General features: G+C 43.9%; 1 protein-coding gene across 4 annotated transcripts in view; it reads left to right on the top strand.

The window, feature by feature from the left end:
• The window catches only part of Dlg5 (MAGUK family member discs large 5), a 170,935-nt gene that overhangs the window by 103,023 nt on the left and 50,184 nt on the right, over positions 1-17,728 (top strand). For all 4 annotated transcript variants that reach the window (XM_075697693.1, XM_075697685.1, XM_075697701.1 and 1 more), the window contains one exon: positions 13,998-14,245. In XM_075697693.1, coding sequence (XP_075553808.1) covers positions 13,998-14,245 — 248 coding nt within the window. The remainder of the gene's footprint in view (positions 1-13,997; positions 14,246-17,728) is intronic.

The following is a 17,728-nucleotide window of genomic DNA, read 5'->3' as shown; positions in this document are numbered from 1 at the left end:
AAAAAAAAAGAAAAAAAAGAAAAAGAAAAAACTGTGGCGGAAATTTGTGTGCAGGCGTGTGCAGGTGCGCATCACTGATTACTTTTGTTAGTGACGGGTTAGTGACTTCTGTTAGTGATGCAGCAACGCCATTTACCCCATAGTGTCAATGTATAACAACGTCTGAAATTTCGGATGCAAAAAACCTTTGCCGTCCGTCTTTCCAGGCATTTTGCCATGACCGCAGGTCCGAAAGGGCATTAATTGAATCCACCACTACCGCGATCTTGATTATCGCGCTGCCTCGAGCCAGCGCTCTCGTGCGCAGATCCGCTGGCAGCCGTGGCCACACTGCGGCAACGCTAGACCAACGTTCGCTACCAAGCCTCTTGCTGTTCGGTGCTGTGTTTGTAATTGAAACAATTCGATGCTGTTAGCAAGAGCACCGACTCCACCTTTGTAATCCTCGCCAATGTCTTCGGAGCACGGAAAGCACAGCGCGTTGCATAATGCCGGTTCCCAAAAATCAACTTCGCCCCAATGCAGCAGTATTACGCGGTGAAGTCTACCAAAAGTTTGAAGGGGCAATTGTCATGGGACATATGTTTCCTTTTATTATACACGTGTGCACCCGCTGCCTCCTATCACAGTACGAGCACCGATATGCCTAATAACTGACTGTAAATTGTTAATGTGTGTGAATAAACCTTGCGGAACTTCCCGCTCATGTGCTAGCTTAGTGCACGTGCGTCACTGCAGGTAAGTCCTCCATTAATTAGCTTCCTTTAATTCGAACAAATTTTCTGGACCCTTTGGGTTCAAATTATCGAAATTCGACTGTATTTGTTATGGGATTGTTCAACATGTAGTTGATTGCCAGTTTGTTATTTTATGTTGTTAGACAATAGCAGAGTTTCTCTTTTTAACTATTACCTTTGAATTCATAACTGTGCTACATACAGTTTTGGACAAAGCAGCTCCCTCATTTTGTCACCACCTTGGTATAAGACACTCCCCCACTACTTAGATTGAAAGAAGTAATGAGGAAAGAGTCGCCATAAGGTTTTGATTACCCGGCGTAGTGGTGTAATGGCTTTGGCATTGCGCTGTTAAGCCCGAGAGGTGTGGGATTAAATCCAGGCCGCGGTGGCCGCATTTCGATGAGGGCGAAATGCAAGAATGCCTGTGTACTTGTGCATTGGGTGCATGTTGAAGAACCCCAGCTTGTCAGAATTAATCTGGAGTTCCCAACTATGGTGAGCCTTATAATCATATCATAGTTTTGACACGTAAAACCCTAGAATTTAATTTTTTCATTTTAAGCTTCTTTACTGTTGAGACTTGCTTTTGTTAGCCGTTTCAGGATAGGTTATCTCTGCTAAATGTGCTTCCTCAGTATTCATATTCATATTGCAGGTTTAAAATCTTCAGAACCACCCAATTCAAGGAAAATCTTACAAAACATTTTTAAAAGTGACATTAGAGTGATACATTTTTTTTTGTTTTTGTTTTTTAGAGTGTATGTGGTTGATTACTGTATACTATATGGATGCACTGCTGTGAATATTTTTCTACAAACATAGCAGAATCCACTCAGCCTGTTTCTACCTTCAAGGTAGCTATGAAACAATCGATACACATGGCTGTAGTGAAAGTAAAGTGTACATGTGAGCAACTGCAAATAAACTCAGTAGTTGCACGCCCGTCTGAAAAACCAGGTGATTGAGAAGCTTTAAGTAACAATTGGTCTATCAGTAGGGCAGAAACTTGGGCAGGTTGGTGTAGCATAGTTCAAATTCTGGACGACCAGCGCTTAGACGAAGCACACAGAAAAGAGCTAAACACATGTACAATTGCTAATAAGTGCAATGTGTGTGTCACTCTTTTCTGTGTGCCTCAATTAAGCACTGGTCCTTCAGAAATTCTCTGTCAGCTTTTGTAGGTCCTGAGAAAAAAAAGAAAAAGCATTTGTGACAGTATCATGTATGCAAGCACCTGCCTGTAAACAGTACTTCATGCCTGTGAGAGAGCAAAATGAGGAAGTATATCACGGCAGCACATTATTGCATCAGAAATTAGATAGAAAATTAGATAGAAATAACCCACCGTGGTTGCTCAGTGGCTATGGTGTTAGGCTGCTGAGCACGAGGTCGCGGGATCGAATGCCGGCCACGGCGGCCGCATTTCGATGGGGGCGAAATGCGAAAACACCCGTGTGCTTAGATTTAGGTGCACGTTAAAGAACCCCAGGTGGTCAAAATTTCCGGAGTTTCCCACTACGGCATGCCTCATTATCAGAAAGTGGTTTTGGTACGTAAACCCCATAATTTAAGATAGAAACAATTTTTCATGAGCCCATTTATGGAAAGGGCATGCACGACCATAACGTAAATTAGAGCATGTGTGCTGCCACAAATGCACAACAGCAGAGAAGGTAAAGTGTGAGTACTTATTGCTACCGAATGTAAAGTGAAGAGTTCTGGCAGGAGCTAGGAGGCCTAAGGATAATTGAAAACAACTCGCAGCAGGTGGCAGCACCTCTCAAATGGTACTTTGTTCCAAAACAGAAGTATTCTTGCAAACATGTGCGTAGTTGCCACCATGCATTTACTTCTTGACTGTCCCCACAGGGATGTTTGCGTCAGCAAGCATTAGGTGCATGGCGACACCATGGACTTGAGCACATGAGGGTCGGACCCTCCCGCGCTTAACCGTGTGTGGCTTAGCAATGTCCGGGGAGAAGGGGATCCTGGGGGCCGAGTCGATGCCGGAGTTTGGACCTTTTTGGTTCCTCAGCGGAGGCAACACGCCCCTTTGGCCTCGGCTTCATGTAGACGGCACCCCCGGACTGACCCAGCCGGGGTAAATCGGTTGTTGCCTTTTCCTGTCTCTCTCTCCCTCCAACCTTCGTCTTTCTCTCTCACTTTCCATCTCTCCTGTCTTGTCTTCACTTCGTTTTACTTTGAATTTTCCAGGCAGCAAGGGTTAACTTGGTGTAGTTTATCCAACCTTGGGTTTATTATGTTAGGTTATAGTAGCTATGTACAGCTGGCATCTGCGTTTCCTTTGGTTCTTGTAGCGTCCCCTTGTTTGCCTCTGTGGTGGGTGGCTGGCATAGCCACTGAAATTGAGCAACTATTTATGGATTTATCTTCCTTCCCCTCTCTGCCTGATCGCCCCTTACCAAAAGAAGGTGCACCCAAGAAATGTTGCAGTTTTTTAGCCAACACAAAGAAAACTTCCCACGATTTCACATCACACATAGTGAAAACCCTGAAAAGACAGAATGATTTCACCTTTCACCATTGCGTAAAGTTTCATCGAAACAATTGGTCTCTGCTACAAAGTTACAAGAGAGCGAGTGACCACCGTCTGCTTGAGATCTGCGATTAACAACATGACAAGCTCCCAAATCTGGTCTTATTCAGTGGTGGGAACCTCACAGTAACTCCTCATCAATCCATGAATACAAGCAGAAGAGTGATTTCTGATGATGATCTGTTGAATCTGATCAAGGAAGAGCTCCTAGTGGGCTGGAAGGAACAGAATGTTACCATAGTAAAAATAATCATCATCAAAGAAGAAAGCAAAGAAATTCCATCTAAGCATCTGATCGTTGCCTTTGTGTCCAGTGTGCTGCTGGAAACATTAGAAACAGGATACACGAAAGTCCGAGTCTGGCCATACATCCCAAACCTTGGGTGATGTTTCAAGTGTCAGAGGTATGGCCACAGTTCATAAAGCTGCCGGTGCCGACAAACCTGTGCGAACTGCGGTGTCCACGATCATTTTTCAGATGACCGTTATGGCGCACTCCACTGTCCAAACTGTGATGGTGGACACGCAGCTTACTCTAAAGCTTGCCCTAATGTGGCAGAAACAAAAAGACATAATCACACTCAAAGTAAAGGAAAACATTTCCTTCTAGGAAGCGCGAAAGCACATATAATTTCTTCGTATCACAAGGTATGCTGATGCGGCGCGTAAGGGGGCAACCCCGCAGCAGACTCTGACATCTGCCCGGTCCAGATAGAGTGTGGCCGCGGCCGTGCCCCCAGCCCCTCCGGCGACAGCAGCACGGTCCCTGAAGGAAGGCCCTTCGAATTCTGGATTGGTGGCATTGAAAGTTTCATTTCTTCATGCGAGGCCCACCCTGAAAACACCCCTCTCATGTGAGCAGAAGTCCAGTGGCTCACAGGAGTCGATGGACACAACCCCAAGCCAGATGGCACATCCAGCACCTCAGGAGTTGCGTGATTCTCGTGACTGCTCCAAGGAAGGCAAAGCCTAGATCATGAGGCCTGAAAGGGCTCCGTAAGCCAACTTGACTCCTCTTGATACACAGCACAAAAATACAGACAGTATGGGTACACAAATATTACATTGGAACTTGAGAGGTCTTATCCACAGCCTCGTTGACATTAATGAACTACACAGATACAATCCAAAGGGGCTGTGTGTTCAGGAGACACATCTTAAATCTACTCAAACTTTCTCCAACAATATGCTATTTTCTGGAAAGATAGAGATGGCGCTGTTTCATCATCCGGCAGTGTAGCTTTAGTAGTCGACAGAGGCGTTGCCTCTTGGCAACTGTAAAAAGCAATGCCTGTTGCTATCGGCAATTGCTATCGGCAGTTGCTATCGGAGTAGTGCTATTCAATAAAATAGTCACCATCACATCTATATGCATCCCCCCCGCAAGCTATCAACTCTCTAGAACAACATTTCAAAGCTTTATTGATGAGCCCCATCACCCTTAATAGTTGTCAGTGGTCTAAACACGCATAATACACTGCGGGGCAACTCTCGCTATGATGCGAGAGGAGGGATAATAGAAAACTTCCTATTCTCCTCAAGTGCCTCCTTGCTTAACAAAAAAGAACCAACATTGTACAGCTCCACGCACAAAACATTTTCTTTCATAGACCTAAGCATAGCGTCCATTACAATTATGCCATATCTGGAGTGGGATGAGATTAATAACTCATATGGAAGTGATCACTTCCCCATCACTTTAAACTTTACAAAACAGGCTGAGTGCTCTACACACGTTCCTCGATAGAATGTCGATTCAGCAGACTGGACGACGTTTTGCAAACTAACACACTTACCCTGGTGTGATATTCATCTACAGTGAAACCTCATTACTACGAATACCATATTAACAAACTTTTCAGATTAACAAACTTTTCAGAAATCTCCTGCTGACTTCTTAAGGTTTCAGTGTAAAAATATTTCAATACTACGAACTTCAGAACACCGAGCTCTCCAGAATAATGTTCAGTATTCAGTTTCCCTGCGATGTTAACAACACCTCAGTACCACAAACTAATATTCAGAAATCTGAAGATTCTTAGATTGCTGTGTATTTTTCACGGCAGCCGAAAGAGTAGGCTAGCAGACGACAAGGTGCAGAGAGCGGACGTCATGGCGCATGGGTTCGAAAAACCTGAGGCGGTGCCAGCGAAAAAAAGAATCTGGGTGAGCAGAGGTAACGACGCATCAGGTTTTGCGTGCGCATACTCTGCCCAGAAAAGTGTTGCCTAGCAACGGAGGTGCATATCTTCCTTCTTTCTGCGGCCATACTAGCTACACACGCGGTGAAATGTAACCTCTGTACTCACGGGGATGCCACACGGTCGCACTTTGCACTTTCCAGACGGTGTTGTTTATATATAGCTCAGGCATCTGTTATATAGTTATAACAGATGCCTATAGTTATATAGTTATAGTTCAGGCATCTGCCTCAAGCGAGACAGTTGCAGTGTCCACGACAAGAAATGTGAAAACAAACAAGCAAGAAACATTGTGCTTTGGAGGGGACATGGAGCTACCTTTTTGTCAGTAGTTTTCTCGGCATCAGCGTCTGTTTTGCACGCATCACTCTTATTATATGTTGCTTTGGTGGTGCATGGTGGCGGAATCTATGGAAAATAGCAAGAGCATGTGCCGAGAGCCAACGGCGATGTTTTCAGGGATAGCTTGTATGGTGACAACTTGAACTGATTTGTTGATGGATGGAATGGTTAATTTTGGGGCTTTCATTATAACAATCTTTCAGAATAACGAACAATTTACCACAGTCCCCCGAAATTCGTTATATCGAGATTTCACTGTACTTAGTCTAGACGACGCAGTAGCATACATAACAGTGTTTGTTATTGATGCTGCATCAGTATGTATTCCTCAAACATATGGGTCGCCTTTGAAACGATGTATTCCATGGTGGAATGAGGAGTGCAGGGAAACTCGGAAAAAGCAAAACAAGACTTGGAATCAACTTCACAACTGTCCAACCACCAACAACATAATTAACTTCAAGGCAATTAAGTCACAAGATAGAAGAACATGCCGCCATGATAAAAGGGAAAGTTGGGAAAAATACATATATACAGATGAATGAAAAGCCTGGAGCAGGGTGAACAAAATAAAAGGCAGTGAAACTCATCCTCTACCACAGGGAGATACTCTTGAGGATCAAGTCAATTGTCTATGAGCACATTTCTAACACATTTCCAGTACATCTCATTACCCAGATACATTCCTAAAATACCAGCGACAAGCAGAGCGCCTGCCCCTGAGTCAGAAAGGCACATCCAATGAAGTATACAATTGTCCATTTAGCATGGCAGAGTTCCAGGCCTCACTGAATTGTTGTAACATGTCCTCTCCAGGAAGTGACAGAATAATGTATGAAATTTTAAAGTACTTACACCCTGAAACCCATAATTTACTTCTGTCGGTTTTTAACTCCATGTTCTGTGCGCTGTGTGCTACATTCTTTCCGCTTACAAAGAAGCAATCATAATCCCTATTCTCAAAGAGGGCAAGGACCCTTCCTCACCCAATAGTTATAGGCCTATAGCTCTGACAAGTTGTCTATGCAAACGCTTTGAGAAAATGGTTAACCGGCACCTCATCCATTTTCTCGAAAGTAACAAAATACTCGATGCCTTACAGTGCAGTTTTAGGCAAGGTAGATCCACAACAGATCACCTTGTCTGCATCGAGATAAATATCTGTGATGCCTTTGTGCACAAACAGTTTTTCTTGTCAGTATTTTTAGATAGGAAGAAGGCATACGACACAACTTGGTGTTTTGGAATCCTCTGCGATTCGTCTTTGTCTTGCTTGATGCCATGAGTTTCGAGGTTAAGCTTTCGACTGTGATATTCCAGGTCGTTAACCGTGGCGTGGAAGGCCTGTACTTCAGTGCTAGCGCACGAGGCCTCAATTTTAGTCACTTTGGCAGCGAGCGCCTTTATTTCGCCATTATGCTTGGCAGGGTTCACAAGGTCATCATCGTACTTCTCCGATAGCAGCTTTACTGATGCCTCGATTTCACCAACAGTTTGCTTGAGTGGGAGCAGCTTGTCAAGTTTTTTGTTGATTTCCAGGAGCATGGGGGGGTGGGGGCGATTGAAACATCCTGCACCTTACAAACGGCGGAGCTGGCCTTAATATTGCGGCACGAAGGGCAGCGCCAGGATTTCCTAAATTCAACATCATTGGACCGAAATTTTTTCTTGGTTACTCCCAAACAATTATGACTGATGTGAAAATGTCCCGAGCATTCGCAGCAAAGCAGATAGTCATTATGTACCTTAACGGCCACATCACATTCGTCACAAGCAGAGTTAGACATTCTGTCGGATGTACTAGAGGGTAGTTGGTTCAAGTGATGCGGTAACAAGTGAACAATATCGACAAGAAACTAGAGCAATAGGCAGCAGCATTGGCAGACTGTCCTTAGGCGGCTAACTAAAACAGGGACGGCAAAAACCAACCTGTAACGACAGTAGAAAATCCTCGATTAGATGCATGTCCGCTCACCGCCACTGCTGCTGCCAAATGAGGAGCTCATTGCAGCGATGCGATGCCTATATTTGTAGGCAACGGCAGCGCCTTCCACTTCTGTTGTCGTAACGTGGCTATCTGCAGTAAGCAGATACCAGCAGCAGGATCGGTAGGTGGGGCGGGCCTTGGTACGCTGGAAATCCAATTTGCACACGTGCAGTGTGCGGCGTAGTGGAGTTCCGGGCTGCTGATAACTTCAACACGATGCGACAACTGCGCACTGTAACGACAGTAGAAAATCCTCGATTAGACGCGTGTCCGCTCGCCGCCACAGCTGCTGGCAAAATGTCGTCGCAAACGAGGTTTTACTGTAGTATGGTTTTAGGGAAAGTAGATCCACAACAGATCATCTTGTCCACATCGAAACAGATATCTTTGATGCTTTTGTCCACAAACAGTTTTTCTTGTCAGTATTTTTGGATATGGAGAAGGCGTACGACACGACTTGGCACTTTGGAATCCTGCGTGATCTGTCTGAAATGGGAGTCTGAGGCACCTTACTGAACGGGATTCGGAGTTACTTCTTTTATTGAGCTTTCCGTGTTAAGAGTTGGTAACATTCTGACTTGTACTCTTACCCAGGAGACTGGTGTTCCACAAGGTGGTGTGCTGAGCTGCACTCTATCTATTGTCAAAATGAACTTGTGCCACACTGTCATACCATGTAGCATGTTTTTACTCTGCATATGTAGATGACATCCAGATAGGTTACAAATTATGTAATCTAAGTATCTGCGAGTGACAAGTACAGCTTGGCTTAAACAAGTTGTCTAAGTAGGCGGACGAGAACGGTTTTAAACTAAACCCTCAAAAAAGTATGTGAATCTTCTTCTTTAACAAGAGAGGTATACTGCCGGACTCCGTTATAGATCTCGACGGAGAATGACTATCCGTAAGCCGTGAACATAAATATTTAGGTATCATTTTAGGCTACAAGTCAACTTTTGTCCCGCACCTGAAGTATCTTAGAGCAAAGTGCCTCAAGACTATGAATCTGCTGAAGCTCTTGTCATGCACATCCTGGGGGAGCAACAGGAGATGCCTTATAAGCTTGTACAAAAGTCTAATATTATCATGTCGTGACTACAGAGCAATAGTCTATAATTCTGCTAGGCCTAGTGCTTTGAAAATGTTAGATCCTACCCACCACTTAGGCATCTGCCTTGCTACAGGCGCCTTCAGGACTAGTCCTGTGCATAGCCTGTACATCAAATCTACCAAATGGTCTCTATACTTCCAAAGGACATATTTAAGCTTTTCCTATGCCCTAAAGGTAAAATCAGCTGTGGATCATCCATGTCATTCCATTATTCATGACTTGTCCATGGCCAGGGTATTCCATAACTGCCCAGTCACTAGGCCTCCTCTGTCCCTCCGATTGGGAGCACTGTCAGAAGAAACAGATGTCCCCGTTCTAGAGAATGTCATAGTGGCTCCTGCTAGGCTTCCATCGCCTTGGGAGTGGCAGACCATCCAGTATGACATATCCTTTGTAGAAATATCAAAACGGGCACCTGAGACACATATACATTCATATTTTCTTGAACTTCGGGATAAGTATTCTTGTACTGAATTTTATACAGATGCTTCCAAATCGTTTACTGCTGTCGCTTATGCAGCTCTGGGACCGTGTTTTTCAATGTGTGGTGGACTAAATTTGCGTACAAGTATTTTTACACCGGAAATTTATGCAATCTTCTCGGCATTTAAACACATAAAGAAAATTAGTATCACAAGAGCAATCGTGTTCACAGACTCATTGAGCATCGTTAGAGCTCTACTGAGTCTGCAAAAATCCAAGAATTCAGTTTATAATGAACTCTACAGCTTACTGTGCTCGGCTTTCAAGGACAACCAAGTCATCATAGTATGCTGGGTACCTGGCCATAGAGGCGTTAAAGGCAACGTAGTGGCAGACAAAAGTGCACGTCAGTAGTTTTTGAATATACAAACACAAGCATAGCCATCCCTCCTGCAGATCTAAAGCCTTTCTTGCGCCATGAGTTGCAGAAATTTTGGCCAAGGCAGTGGGATAAGGAAGTGTCAAGTAAGCTACATGTGATCAAACCAAGAATTGGGAAATGGATATCTCAGAAAACAAGATACGAGGAAGTGCTTCTATGCAGGCTAAGGAACGGGCATACTTATTCGGTCATTCCAGCGACTATAGGCGGCGTGACGGTTGGTCAAAATGACTGCCAAAACGGTGATAAGGCGATCTCGCAAGCGTGTGAATCTCGAGCAGCAAAGCGTGTCAGGCGCTCTAGTTTCACTGCAAACCATACTTTCTCTCTTGCTTAAGAGATGCAAAGGTGTGTAAATGAAGGCGAAGCTACGTTCAACGCTGATCACATCATATGCTGCGGCATCAAGTCCATTGGAGACGATTTTTGCAAAGGGGAGCACAGAAGCATTGCGGAAAAAGGCGACGTGGACAGGAAAGACACTCACTTATGACTAAGTATATGTTCAGAGACAAACCACCAGGAATGTTATTGCGCATGCACTGTCATCGATAATTGTAAAAGAAATTTTTTACATTTTGTATGTATAAAAAATTCGCCTAACAACGGGGCATGGATCACTACATCAATAATGATAGCTATAGTGTAGCTGACAGCAACAACGACACGTGCAAGTGGCCTGACAGAAGTCCTTCCAAAAAAACTTTCGGGGGGAGAGCGACAGAGGAGGTGACGTAGAAACTTCAGCCAAGGGCGAGGAACGTAAATTTATTATCCATCAGATGCATCATCAGACGGGGCACTAATACAAAGGTTCGCATGAGCGTGAATCTGACCGGCCTCAAGGATTTCCCTTTCGAGTCTGCCTTTGGATCTGCTTATAATCTCGGTTTTATTGAAAAGGGGTTTACAGCCACAATCCCTGCAGTGCAGGAAGGTGCGCAGAGTTGCTCAGGTCCTTTAAAAATGAAGAATGTTCTCTTAGCCTGTCATTTAGACAGCGTCCCGTCTGCCCAATGTAAACTATCCCACAGTCGAGTGGTATCTTATATACCACTTCGGTAGCACAGGAGGCGAGCGGTTTCATGTGCTTCTTTTCACAGGTCTTGTTCTTCTTGTGGCCATTTTGCAAGGGCGCACAACTGAGAAAGCTTGAGAGGAGCTGTGAAGACAAGGGCAACGCCGTGTTTTTTCCCGATCCTTTTTGGGTTGTGTGAAATCGTTTTGTTTCTGAAAATATACTTAGTTTCAAGTGAGCGTCTTTCCTGTCCACGGTTCCTTTTTCCGCAATGCCTCTGCACTCCCCTTTGCAAAAATAATGTCAAACCAACTAGCTCAACAGCTTACTATTCAATTAGGGACACCGAGGTCAGCGTCGAATCGCTCTGCCTGTAGACGAGTGCAATCAAGGCCCCGCTGCGCTGCGTTAACGCCGCAGTATGTGAAGGTACAGGCTCTGTAAAGGTCAGTATGTCGTTACTAGCCTTGAAGATGCTCCCAGGCATGAAGTCATATATTTGTGTTTTCACGAACACTTAGTAAACGCAAGCACATGCCGGTAACAGACGTTCGTTGTTTTTCAAGCGCTCCTGTTTTCATGAAATTAATACTGTGCAGTAAAAAACTGACTATTTTGAAATGTAAGCTAAAAAAAAAACGGCTGTAAAATACAACAATTTATGAAACTCCTAACGTACAGGGGTCATCACACTCATCTAGAGCCTCGAGCAGCGTACGGCAGAGCAAATGAACTGAAATTTCGCGTAGCTGTTTGATTAAGGACAAAGTACTTGTGCCTGAACGTGTTTCACGTTTTTCCACTTGCGTTTCCAGTGGTTTCTTTGTAACTTGGTACCTCCCTTAAAATTTGTTTCTTCCTTGCGCAGAGCTCGGTTGGGTCGCTGTAGACAAGTGGGATCACCTCTGTATGCGATTCAGTGTCATGCAAATGTAGTACGAGCTTCGTAACTGGTTCCAGTGCCTCAGGTTGTTACGTTTGTCCTGAAGTATATTTGAAAGACACCCTAGCAGTGAACACTCGCTACGGCATGGTTTGAGCACTGCGGCACGCTGCACATGCGATTACTATTCCCTTTTTTCCTCATCGGCGGGTCCATGCACACCGCCAGACCGAGCCGCCGAAGTGCGTTGCAGTTTTTTTATCACCGGGTGACTGCTTCGGAGGAGGGCCGCGTGGCGCCGCCTGCGTCGCTGGAACGACCGAATAGGACACACTCTTACCTCCTTACAGAAAGTGATCCTCTGATATGGGCTAGATGAGGAGACATTCTTACAGTCCTCCATGTCCTTATCCAGTGCCCTGAAATAAAAGTGCAGTGTAAAAGTACTTTTATCCCGCATATTGTGAGCACATCCCTCTTCACCCAGTATTCTTTCTGAGCCATGAGCCGCTTTTTGATTTTAGAACAGTCTTAATGTTTTTAGCAGATGTAAGCACCATAAAAATTATGTGGCCACGCTATTTGTAGCACTGCCTCGCCTTGCAGGCTGCAGCTGCAGTGCAAAAATTGTCGCAGCACGTGCCTCTGAGCCCTTGACTTCAAAGACGCTCTTGATGCACTAGTGCTGTTGCATACGTTTTATCATATCATCTCTTCGTAATGGAACATTTCTACTCATAGCCCACATCATGAGTCACTTTCATTATTTTAATACTCATATATTTTATGCAATTTACAGCAACTTGTTTTAGGCCTCTTTACAGCCACATTGTATCCACCATTTGCAACTCACTGTCCACTGCATTCGTAATACATTGAGAACCCATCACCATATGTCATGGCATTCTTTGGCCATAACTGGCCCTTGCACCATTAAACACTACACATCATCATCATCATCACATCTTGACTGTTTGAGATTTGCTTGCACCGTTGTAGTACATGTACTGTAGTGACCCTCAGATTGGTAATGATCCGTGTGGTAGTGTTACCTTACATACTCTTTTATTTTCAAAGGGTACAGCTTATCACGCGAGCAGTACTGACGTACAGCATCAGTAGTAGTGTATGCTTCGTCCCTGTTTGTTTGCGCACAATAAGTTTTAAAGATGGATACCATACTTATTGATGTAGCCTTCGCTTACTATGGACAGCTACAGTTCTTCATTTGATGCATTACCATGCACATGTTAGCGCTCAAAATGCATTAGGTTGGTGGATTTATGCTGTAACTAAAAAGGAAAAAAAACGTACCTTGGGCAACTCATTATGTTAAATGCATCTACAGTTTGTTCTACAATCTACAAGTGTGCATAGAGATTCCTGTAATATTGCTGGAGTTGTAACAAATTGTCGTATAGTCAACTTCTGTTAATTTAACCCTGACAGGACCAATGACATTGATCTAATTATCCGGTGGGTTGAATGAAACAAGATACAGCCAAAGCGTCAGAACACGTCACTGATTCATTGGGTAGTAGTTTCCCGATTCTTACATTCCCCCAATTCAAATATGCACTTACTTTCTATGTGTCCTAAGTAGAACACTGATGTAGAAATGACATTAAAGCTTCTAAACAAAGTAGAAATATAACACAGATCCAATTTTTTTAGCAAGAAAGTATGGGTAAGGCTCTAATACGGGGCCTGATTGGGCTGCACAGGTAATTTTCAGCCCAATTTTCGTGGGGAAAAGAAAGGATGTGTGTCAGAATCGGGTGAATATCGTAATCAGACATTGTGAGGTATCGTTATTGCTGGAAAATCTTCCTATGGCAGGCTGGATGTCCCCTAAGCTCTGCCGATACAGACGCTGCCTTAAAGGGGTCGCCATTGGAATCGTTGTAGGGGTCAGGCAGGTGCGTCAAGTTCAAATTATCCGGTGAAGGCTAATTTTAGGTTCGAAATAATTAAATTTTGGGCCCATAGAAATGCATGGGTGTTGGCCAGGATCTCCAGCTGGGATGGAATTAGCCGAAAAATCTAACTGCAGTTGAATTAACAGAAGTCTGCTGTATTAGCATGTATGCATGTAATTTAACTCACAACGGGATGTTGACATTGGATTTAAATCCTATAATGCTGAAGGTCTATGCTGGCAATATATTCCATTGATGTGATAATTTATCATAAGTGCACTTCATGCTATGCACATACTTTATATCACACTACAAGAACTAGCAGAACATGTGGCATAATTGCGCATTCTTTAATTTGCCTCTTGTCAACGCAGGGCAGAAGAGGAGCTGCTAATGAAGCGAAGTCTGCTAGACTTGGAGGAAGGGGGCACTGGGCGAAGGGGCTCCACTTCAACCCGGCGCAGCTTCTTTCGTCGACGGAGGCACCAGCAGCGCTCACGAGAAGATGGCAAAGAACTGGCCTCTTTCTCTGACGTTTCAATCAACAACAGTTGCGGGGGCTCTGCAGGCACCCTTGCTGAGGATGTGCCACCAACCTACCTTCGTGTGGACCGGCTGAACTGTGAGTCCAAATTTTATGTGGCTGTTATTGCCCATATTAATTCTTTGTGGTTTTCTTTTGTAGCTGTGCAAAGCTTCCACGCTCATTTCTGCTAACTAGGCCTACACTTGTGGTGCATGTGGTCTGTGAAATGAAACGAAATGAACTAGCTGGCGGACATCATACCTTCGAAAGGATAGACTGATGGGCTAGTCAGTATGGCATCATGTACAGTGTAGTGCAAATGGAACACACAAGGCAACATAAAGACATTGTTTGTTTGGCTTCACTCTGCATAAGTTTGTTTTGCTTCACTGTGAACATTTCTTCCATGTTACTTTAAACCCTCACAACAGTGAAATTGCACTTTATTTTATTAATTTCCTGAAGTGAACTGGGACATAGTCCCACTCTAAATGCATTTTAGGTTAAAAGCAAACAAGCAAAAGCTCAGCATGTTCATTGTCCTAGGCAGCGGCCTAGACCTGCACATTCTTCTTCTCCCTCCACATAAGCAGGCATGCACGCACACAACTCAGTGCCCATCCTGATACTTTCCAGAATAATGCATGGTCATGTCTATCACATACGTTAGAAAAAAATTGGGAGGACGCTTAAGCTTCGCCTTGAAGAGTGGAACACGACAGCATTCAAAGATTCCTGACTGCTTCTCATGCTTCCCGGCAACTGCAGCTTATCCCAGGTAGCCAGATACATTCATTCATTCATTCATATTCATCATCATCATCATCATCATCATCATCATCAGCCTGGCTACGCCCACTGCAGGGCAAAGGCCTCTCCCATACTTCTCCATCTACCCCAGTCATGTGCTAATTGTGGCCATGTTGTCCCTGCAAATTTCTTAATCTCATCCGCCCACCTAACTTTCTGCCACCCCCTGCTACGCTCCCTTCTTTTGGTATCCAGTCCGTAACCCTTAAAGGGACACTAAAGCGAAACAATAAATCAGTTTAGACTAATGAAGTATTTTTTGAGAACCCTGCAGGCAGTCATTTCAAAAATATAGTTCGATTATTAGATGAGAAAATGAAGGTCCAAGTATTAGTATTTGAATTTCGTGCCGAAACCCCAGCGCCGGTACGTCAGCGTGACGTCAGGGATACCAATATATGTTTTCGCATTTGGGCCACGTTGGCTGAATAAAGGTTCCCAAAACTTGCCATGTTTAATATTTGGTTCCTTTAAAACACAATGTAGTCAATATGTGCCGCTATATATAATTAGTAGGCCCTAGAAGATGCTATCAAAATCCAAGACGTCACAGCCCCCAGGTGCGGGAACTTAAGTAGGCGTCGCCACCCGTATTTCGTTCTTGCGCTTTTTCTGGCTTACCAAACGTCTTATCGTTGTAAGAGTGGTGTTTTTGGTGTTGTAGAACGGTAATTTACTGATGAAGAAGAAATCATTTTTCACTTTAGTGTCCCTTTAATGACCATCAGTTGTCTTCCCTCCTCATTACATGTCCTGCCCATTTCTTTTTCTTGATTTCAACTAAGATGTCATTGACTCGCATTTGTTCCCTCACCCAATCTGCTCTTTTCTTATCCCTTAACGTTACACCCATCATTCTTCTTTCCATAGCTCGTTGCGTCGTCCTCGATTTAAGTAGAACCCTTTTCGTAAGCCTCCAGGTTTCTGCCCCGTAGGTGAGTACTGGTAAGATACTGCTGTGATACACTTTTCTTTTGAGGGATAATGGCAACCTGCTGTTCATGATCTGAGAATGCCTGTCAAACGCACCCCAGCCCAGTCTTATTCTTTTGATTATTTTAGTCTCATGATCCGGATCCATGGTCATTAGCTGCCCTAAGTATAGATGTATTCCCCTACCACTTCCAGTGCCTCGCTACCTATCGTAAACTGCTGTTCTCTTCCGAGGCTGTTAAACATTACTTTAGTTTTCTAGATTAATTTCTAGACCCACTCTTCTGCTTTGCCTCTCCAGGTCAGAGAGCATGCATTGCAATTGGTCCCCCCCTGAGTTACTAAGCAAGGCAATATCATCAGTGAATCGCAGGTTACTAAGGTATTCTCCATTAACTCTTATCTCCAATTCTTCCCAATCCAGGTCTTTGAATACCTCCTGTAAACACGCTGTGAATAGCATTGGACAGATCCTATCTCCCTGCCCAGCTACCTTCCCCCTTTGCATAGCTCCCAAGGTTTTTCTTTACTTCTTCCGGCGTTACTTGTGGGATGTCAACTTCCTCTAGACTATTCTCTCTTCGATTAGTGTCGGGGGTGCCACTGGTACTGTATAAATCTCTATAGAACTCCTCAGGCACTTGAACTATCTCATCCATATTAATAATGATATTGCCGGCTTTGTCTCTTAACGCATACATCTGATTCTTGCCTATTCCTAGTTTCTTCACTGCTTTTAGGGTTCCTCCGTTTCTGAGAGTATGTTCAATTCTATCCGTATTATATTTCCTTATGTCAGCTGTCTTACGCTTGTTGATTAACTTGGAAAGTTCTGCCATTTATATTCTAGCTGTAGGGTTAGAGGCTGTCATACATTGGTGTTTCTTAATCAGATCTTTCGTCTCCTGCGATAGCTTACTGGTATCCTGTCTAATGAAGTTACCACCGACTTCTATTGCACACTCCTTAACGATGCCCATAAGATTGTCGTTCATTGCTTCAACACTAAGGTCTTCTGCCTGAGTTAATGCCGAATACCTGTTCTGTAGCTTGATCCGGAATTCCTCTATTTTCCCTCTTACCGCTAACTCATTGATTGGCTTCTTATGTACCAGTTTCTTCCGTACATCTTAGTTTCACATGCTTCTAAGGAACGTACAATGGCACCAATGTTTTGGATGTCCGATGAACATCCATTCAGTTCGTTCATCAGACGTACAGCAGACAAAATTTTGAATGTCCATGGAACGTCCATAAAGTTTATACTTTAGATGTGCATTGTAGACCCCCCAAAGATTTCTTTCGCTTTGTCTACGCGCGTCTATGATTTTGACGTGGACGATGCTGCGCATTTGGAGGCTGTATGGTGCGACGATCACGCGGTATCATCAGTGATCATGTAATAGACGGCCCATTAAAAAAATTTTTTTTTTTACAAATATTTACTTTTTTATTTCCGACTTTGGAAAAGTAATTGAAAAAACAAGGTGCAGTATGTTTGGGAATGAACTAAACTGCATGAAAATTATATCAAGGCACTGTTGAGCACTACCAAACTTTTTTTAAACTATGGTAGCCACCCTAACTATGGCAAACTTCCAGTGTGGAAGTGATTGCGTGGCCTCCGACACTTGACACTTCATCTCGGAAGCCATGTGCGTCGAAAGCAAGGAGCCGGAAGCACGCCACAACAAATTTTGCACGAAATGACAAATGGTGTATAAGGATGTCAGAAAAGTTGAATGATTTAAAGAGATTTCACGCAGCATTATTGTCCAATTATCAATTATTCTCACAGTCGCGTGCCTGTCATACGTCACCATAAGCGCAGCCACT

Source organism: Dermacentor variabilis, chromosome 1, assembly GCF_050947875.1.
Source record: "Dermacentor variabilis isolate Ectoservices chromosome 1, ASM5094787v1, whole genome shotgun sequence".
In the NCBI taxonomy this organism is placed as follows: Eukaryota; Metazoa; Arthropoda; class Arachnida; order Ixodida; family Ixodidae; genus Dermacentor; species Dermacentor variabilis.
The sequence above is the reverse complement of the archived record's forward strand: the minus strand, read 5'-3'. Positions and strand labels throughout refer to the sequence as shown.